General features: G+C 38.7%; 1 protein-coding gene across 3 annotated transcripts in view; it reads right to left on the bottom strand.

Moving 5' to 3' along the window:
- Positions 1-2,211: 2,211 nt before the first annotated feature.
- The window catches only part of epn3b (epsin 3b), a 26,267-nt gene continuing 21,248 nt past the window's right edge, over positions 2,212-7,230 (bottom strand). Inside the window, exons 5-10 of one of the 3 annotated variants that reach the window (XM_016511816.1) lie at positions 5,900-5,980; positions 5,710-5,827; positions 4,342-4,518; positions 3,984-4,109; positions 3,668-3,898; positions 2,212-2,598 (exon numbers count right to left, since the gene is read on the bottom strand). In XM_016511816.1, coding sequence (XP_016367302.1) covers positions 2,306-2,598; positions 3,668-3,898; positions 3,984-4,109; positions 4,342-4,518; positions 5,710-5,827; positions 5,900-5,980 — 1,026 coding nt within the window. In that variant the 3' untranslated portion in view covers positions 2,212-2,305. Of the gene's footprint in view, positions 2,599-3,667; positions 3,899-3,983; positions 4,110-4,341; positions 4,519-5,709; positions 5,828-5,899; positions 5,987-7,230 lie in introns of all 3 variants that reach the window. The other 2 variants (XM_016511815.1, XM_016511814.1) reach the window with 2 other exon arrangements.

Genomic DNA, 7,230 nt, shown 5'->3' on the forward strand with positions numbered 1-7,230 from the left:
ATCACTGAATGTTGATCTATATTCATAATCCATAATCCCACAATCATAATCCCTCTGCTGGACACATGATGCACATATGAGATCTGAGGGGAAAAAACAGGGTTAAAAGTGAATAACATGCATTTATTAGTGTCTTTAATATACACCATTTAACTCATAGTAGATTAAACGATTAACCTGGTTCTCCATTACTAGGACAAATTGGATGGCATACTCAATAGCAGTGATTAACAGCAAAGCTGGTACTTGTTCTTCAATCACTTTTCTGAGTGGAGAACACAACAGCATCAGATAATTCAGCATTGACTTATATTGAGTCCGTAGCGATTATAAAACACGTCCCTTTCAGACAGACGGCGTCAGTGAGTTTTAATTGGCTATGCGGGTTCCTGTGGGTGGCGCTCCTGAGGTGCGAACAGGAAGTGAGGCGCCAGCCCCAGTGCATTGTGGGACTGTCGGTGAGACAGGCACGTGAAGGAGCTCGGTTACAATCAGTGAGGGAACTCATCGCGCGAGATCCATCGATTGAAGGCAACAGAAAGGAAACGAGGAGGGAGATGTTTGAGGAACGAGGGGAGGACGGTGAGTTTGTTCCTGGTGGAGATTCATTAGTTCTGTTGTGTTCCTGAATTGTACCCCCGTTTAGACAGCGTAGGGTGTTTTTGACTGAAATGTTGCCATTAAACCCCTCCGTAAGTTCATTAGCAGCATGCTGATCTTGTGCAGCAGAAGAGCAAAGCGTCGAGCCAACGTCATAAAGTCAACATGAAACGACGTTAATAATGTGCCATAATTCTGGATATTCAGTTTGTATTTTATCCATTGGGAGTTGAGTAGATGGTAGAAAGTGGATGTTGCATACCAGAATGGCTATTATTGCTGTCATTTGCATTATATTAACCAGCATTAAGTTACTATGTTAACTATTTGCAAAAAACTACCTACATTAGTAGTCTTAAAAATGGCCAGGTAACTATTTGGCTATCGGTTAAGATTTTTTTTTTTCCAGCAGGGGCCCGTAAGAGAGTTTTGGAAAAGTTTGGAAAAGTTTACAGAAAAACAGTGTAAATACTGTTACAAATATAAGATTGATAAAATAAATTTGATTAAAATAAATTTTTTAATGATTTTGAGATTTTAAATGAACTAAAATACTTAAATGAATAGATACATAAATAAACCAAGAGTATCTAACTAAAGTACTATAGCAAGTAGAAAAAACAACAACAACAAAACAGTGAAAGATAACTAATTATTTTCCAAATAATATTTTATACATATTTAATTTTTACAGTATAAATTGGGTCTTTAAACATGAAAATATATATCTGTATTTTAAATTTTATAATAGGGTTCTCTTACACGAGGATGATTATATTTTTGGGGTCCGTGGCATCTAAAAGATTGACAACCCCAATGGGAAAATAATTTTTGGGTCAGAGCATGTTATCGTATTTTGATTATGACCAAAAGTTTTTGAAATAACATGCACTGATGACATAATAGGTGCACAATAATACCAGGATTGTGTGTTAGGAAAGTAAACAGAGTCAGTTTTGATTTCATGTTGACTTTAAGCTCGATATAAATGTGATAATCCAGGCTGAGCTATTATCACGCAGAATACAGACGAACGCACGTACGTTAATAAAATCAGCCAGCATTAAATGTGTATCGTCGTATTGGAAAATACTTTCACTAAAAACAGACCTGAAATTGTTCTTTAGGCTTCAGATCAGCTCTTCGATCCATTCATACTGAAACTGAATCACTATAATCTAGTTTCAGTCTCCATTTCTCATTCTTTTGGCTTTAAGTCAGCCTTTCAGTCAGTTCACACTGAAACCGAATTGCTGTAATCCAGTTTCAGTATCCATTTCCCATTCGTTTGACTTTAAATAAGCTCTTCAGTCTGTTCACACTGAAACCAAACTGCTGTTATCCAGTTTCAGTATCCTTTTCTCATTCTTTAGGCTTTAAATCAGCTCGTCGTCCTGTTTACACTAACCAAATCACTATAATCTAGTTTCAGTCTCCATTTCCCATTCTTTTGACTTTAAATCAGCTCTTCAGTCTGTTCACACTGAAACCAAATTGCTGTAATCCAGTTTCAGTATCCATTTCCCATTCTTTTGACTTTAAATCAGTTCTTCAGTCTGTTCACACTGAAACCGAATCATTATAATCCAGTTTCAGTCACCGTTTCCCATTCTTTTGGCTTTAAGTCAGCCTTTCAGTCAGTTCACACTGAAACCGAATTGCTGCAATCCAGTTTCAGTATGGTTTCAGAGGAAACTGCGGTTCCTCAGAGGAAGGGGTTGTGGCTTTGGCCGGGGTGCTGTGTTTGTCGAGTGGAGGTTGTGAGGGGCAGCAGTGGCTGCGGCAGGTTGCTGGGCAGGTCCAGCAGGCCGTGGGGCGGCTGTGTGAAGGACGAGGGCAGAGTCTGGGGCTTCTGCTGCAGGACGGGCAGAGGGAGGGAGGCGCTGTAGGACAGAGCGTGAGCCGGCAGCGGCGACGTGGAGTGAGGACGCATCTGATTCAGAGTCAGTCTGGGCTGCTCACAGTGGAAGGGGTTTGTGGGAGATGGTGTGCTCAGACCTGCACGGGTCACAAAATATCATTAGACTCTTCTGCCCACCAAGGCTGCATTTATTTGATTAAAAATATTGTAAGAACAGTAACATTGTGAAATATTATTACAATCGTTTTCTATGTGAATATCTGTTAAAGTGTAATTTATTTCTGTGATCAAAGCTGAATTTTCAGCATCATTACTCCAGTCTTCAGTGTCACATGATCTTCAGAAATCATTCTAATATGCTGATTTGCTGCTCAAGAAACATTTCTTATTATTAGCAATGTTGAAAACAGTTGTGCTGCCCAATATTTTTGTGGAAACTCGTACATTTTATTTTTCAGGATTCACAGATGAATAGAAAGTTCAAAAAACAGCATTTATGAGAAATATAAATATTTTGTAACATTACAAATGTCTTTACTGACACTTTTGATCAATTTAATACATCCTTGATGAATAAACATATTTCTCTCTGAGAAAAAAAAAAGAGGAAAAAAAACTTACTTATCCCAGACTTCATATACCTGAGAACCAGAACTGCATGATATATTAAAACTTTTTTATATAATATATTTATCTTAAATTGAGTTTATTTCTTCTTTCCCAATGGCAAATCGTTTTCACTGGTTTTAAGCATAAATCTCATTAAATTGTGTTAGATTCATGCCTAAAATAAAGAAATAACTATTGTGCATTCACCTCACTTTTATATATTTTAAAACAAAATGTTTTTCTTTAAAATATATTGACAAAATATAGATTTTCTCATTAAAGCAACTTTGTAAAACAACTTTTTATCACTATTTACTCAATGCTGAAAAGGTGAACGTTAAGAGAACAAATCAAATATATGATTTATGATATCTGAAAAAAAAGCTTTTTTTTTATAAAATGCAAGTCATGATGACCTGCAAAACATGCTAATTGTTCTTTTACGGTCTAAATTAAATTGTAAGGAGTGATTTTGCACTGGAAATGTAAGTGCTTAAGAGTACTCAGTTTGAAATAAAAGTATTTGGCTTCAAAAGCATTTAAGAAAAATATAAATTCCCCAAAATAATAAGCGTGTCTGAGTGTGTGTTTTCCTACCTGACAGGAAGGGGTTTTTGCTCTTGACCGGTGGGTTGGTGGGAATGAGCGTGTCCAGGTTGACGAGGGAGGCAGCAGTGGGGCCGAGGAACGCCTCAGGGGTCCGGCACTGTCTAGGGCTCACTGCGTCCTGAGGAGGCCCAAGACGAGAGAGGTCAAAGGTCTCTGGACTGTCATTCCCCCGTCCGTTCACTTGAACACCCACCACCAACTCGCCGAACTGATCGGCATCTGAAATGAGAGATGTGAATGAGCTTCAGCTTGACTCAGAGAGGAAAACGATTGTGAAGAGGGTCTGGTTTGGTGTGATGAGGACCTGCAGGACTCTCACAGCGAGGACTGAACACTCGGTTTGGCTCCGCCTGCTCCACTATAGGCTCCTCCCCCTCCACTCTAAGCTCCTCCTCCTCTGGAATAGTAAATGGGTCCTTCACACTCGACACTGGAATGAAGTGCAAAGAATCTAGAGATGGATCTCTAGCACTACAAATATTTACTTATTTAAAGTGAAAAATTGTGCCTATCTTCTTGCAATTTCAAGTTTCAAATAAATAATAACTGCAAGATATAAACCCGCAATTCTGAGAAAAAAAGTTTTTGCGAGTTTGAGATAAAAAGTCACAATTACAAATCAAAATGTATCTCACTTTGGTTTTTAACATGAGGTGTTGTACCTGGTCGCGCTGGGCTCCTCCAGGCTTTTTCATCTATGTTAGAGGTGGAGTTTGAAGGCGGGGCATCCCAGGGGTCAGGAGGTGATTGGTGGGTTCCCCATGGGTGGGCGGGGCTACTGGAGGAAGAGCGGGCCGTCCAGGGACTATCAGCCACCGGGTTACTAGACTTAACTACAGCTGAATCAAACAACCAAATCAAAATACATCCGCACAAAGAATCCTTGAAATATTTTTGTCTTACTGTTGAGTTAAAATATCGAAAACCCCCCAAAACAAAATGTATACCATGAAATGTGGTTCAAATAATCAGTCAGTTGTTATTTCAATGTTTATAGAAATATTTAAACAATGCAGAAACAACGTTTAATGCTAAATAGTTTTAACCAGTTAACAAAACACTAATAAATCAATGTTTTTACATTTAAATAAAAAAACCTAAAGAAGCGCTCACACTGTGACCGCAAGATAATTTAAAGATATTTTTACTTGACCAATGTTCGAAATGCGGTTGAAATAATGTCAGTTGTTGTTTCATTGTTGATAAAAATTTGTTGAAACAACATTTAATGGCAAATAGTTTTAGAAGGTTTACAAAATATTGATGAATCAACTTTTTAACAACATTTTAACAAGATCTGTATGAAAAATAAGACAAACCATGTTGTGATATCAACACAACCAGATCAAAAAACATCCTCAGTGCACTGCGAAAAAGTATTTTTGTCTTACTTCTCAAATACAAAGTCTAAAAATCCTTAAAACAAAATTAATTTTTGGGATACGTTTATTTTGACCTTTTTACTTTTTAAGAACAAATCAACATCTATAACATTGATTAACCCATGAATGAATGATGAAATTGTGACTGGGAAGTCAAAAAAGACTAAATAAACTCATTAAAAAGTTTTTTTCTCCAGTTTTACAGTTTACATAACTTTTAGATATTTTACTTGACCAACCGTCTACGTTGAAATGTGGTGGAAATAATTTCAGTTAATGTCAGTTTCACTGTAGATAAAAAGATTCAAACAATGTTTATTGCTAAATAGATTTAAAGGGTTAACAAAACACTGATACATGAAAGTTGTACATTTTAAAGTAAATTTTACTTGACTGACCTTCTACGTTGAAACGTGTTTGAAATAATGTCAGATGTTGCTTGAACATTGATCAAAACGCTGAAACAATGTTAAATATTAATGTTAAAATGTTTAACATTAAAAGGTTATCAAAATACTAATAAATCATAATTTTTAGAAGTGTTCGCACTGTGACCGCAAGATATATTGCAGTGATGTTGAGGAATCGCAAACTCTTATTAAAACTGATGGACTGTGAATCACAGTACTGAGAGCGCTCATCACTGACCGACAGACTTCCAGGGGTCAGAGTTCACGGAGCAGGTGGGCGGGGCGTCCCAGGGGTCATCGCTGACCTGCGCGGCAGGCGTGGGACCGAATATATCCACCAGATCGATCATGGCCGACTGCGAGAGGAAATCAACGGTGAGCCGCTCTGAAGCTCAGCAGATCATGCAGGTGTTGAGTGTCTCTCTCACCTCTGAAGGCCGCGGGTCTCGCTCGCCCTTACTCTCCTCCAGAGCCTCCTGCAGAGGAGCGTCGTCCCCCTGACGGCTGCACTGCTCCTTCAGGAGACAAAACAAACTCAGGACCAGAAGCTGAAGCCGATGCTGTTCGTTAGTGCAAGGATTAATTAGGATAAAAAGAGCAGGAGGTTAATAAGCTCCGTGACATTCACAGGACATCCACAGACAACACTGCAGGAGAAATACCGCTAGAGATTAGAGAAGAAATAGTTAGTACAAGCTAGACAAAGAAGTTAAAACATGCAAAACACAGAAAAAAAGATAGAAATTGTAAAAGTTAAAAATCAGTCTTAATAGTTTAATCCAGTGCTTCTCAAGCTTTTTGACTGAAGGGCCCACGATGGCCAACATATTGGCTTGTTTTTATTTACATATTGGCTAACTTTTTTATTAACAGGAACACTGGGAGTATTGATATATTATGTAATATTGTATTAAAATAATCAACTATGATTCATTTTGTGACTTGAGAAGTTTCAAGAACTGCATGTTCTTCAATTAAAAGAAACCATTATTGTGGGGGGGGAAGTATTTTTTTGTATAATTTATTATTTTGATTATATTATAATGATACTGTCAGTCTTTTGGACCCGTTTTGCCCCCATAGTTCTTCCTGTGTTTCCTTATATGGTCTTTTTCCTGTTCTTGTTTAGTTTGATTGCTTTATGATTCCTTGCACCTGTGTTGAGTTCCTTATTATCCTGTGTATATAAGTTCCTGTTTGCTCTGTGTTCCTTTGTCGGATCTACTCTTTAGTTACGTGTTTCTGCTTTTCCTATGTTGGATTATTCCCCTGCGTTTTCATCATTAAAGACAGTTAAAGTTTATTCATGCCTCCCACGTGCTTCCAGCAAGACACACCGTGACAGAAGATCCGACCAAACAAGATGACTGCAGCTGAAGACAGGCTTTGGTGTCTGCGGCAGGGTGGTCGGGAGTTGGAGAGGTATGTAGAGAAGTTCCTAGAGCTCTCCAACCAGGTGATCTGGTTCGACGCCGCTCTGTGTCTGTTTTCGGCTGGGGCTGGATGATGACGTAATCGGCTGCGATCTTTCCACATACAGTTTTCCCCTGATCGATTTGGTTAATCATGTCCTTTATTTAAATGGAGTAAGTCTCGAAGTAGAAAAGTTTCAGAGCGATCATCATCCAGTCCCTCCCGAAAATCACCGGGCCTCGCCAGCTCACCCCTCGCCAGGACCCTCCACATACCCGTCCAAATGTTCCGACCACCCATCTCCTCCCAGCACCGTCTCTGTCCTCAGCCTAGAAACGCCGGCCAC

This window comes from Sinocyclocheilus rhinocerous, unplaced genomic scaffold (genome assembly GCF_001515625.1).
Source record: "Sinocyclocheilus rhinocerous isolate Xijiao unplaced genomic scaffold, SAMN03320098_v1.1 scaffold655, whole genome shotgun sequence".
NCBI lineage: Eukaryota > Metazoa > Chordata > Actinopteri > Cypriniformes > Cyprinidae > Sinocyclocheilus > Sinocyclocheilus rhinocerous.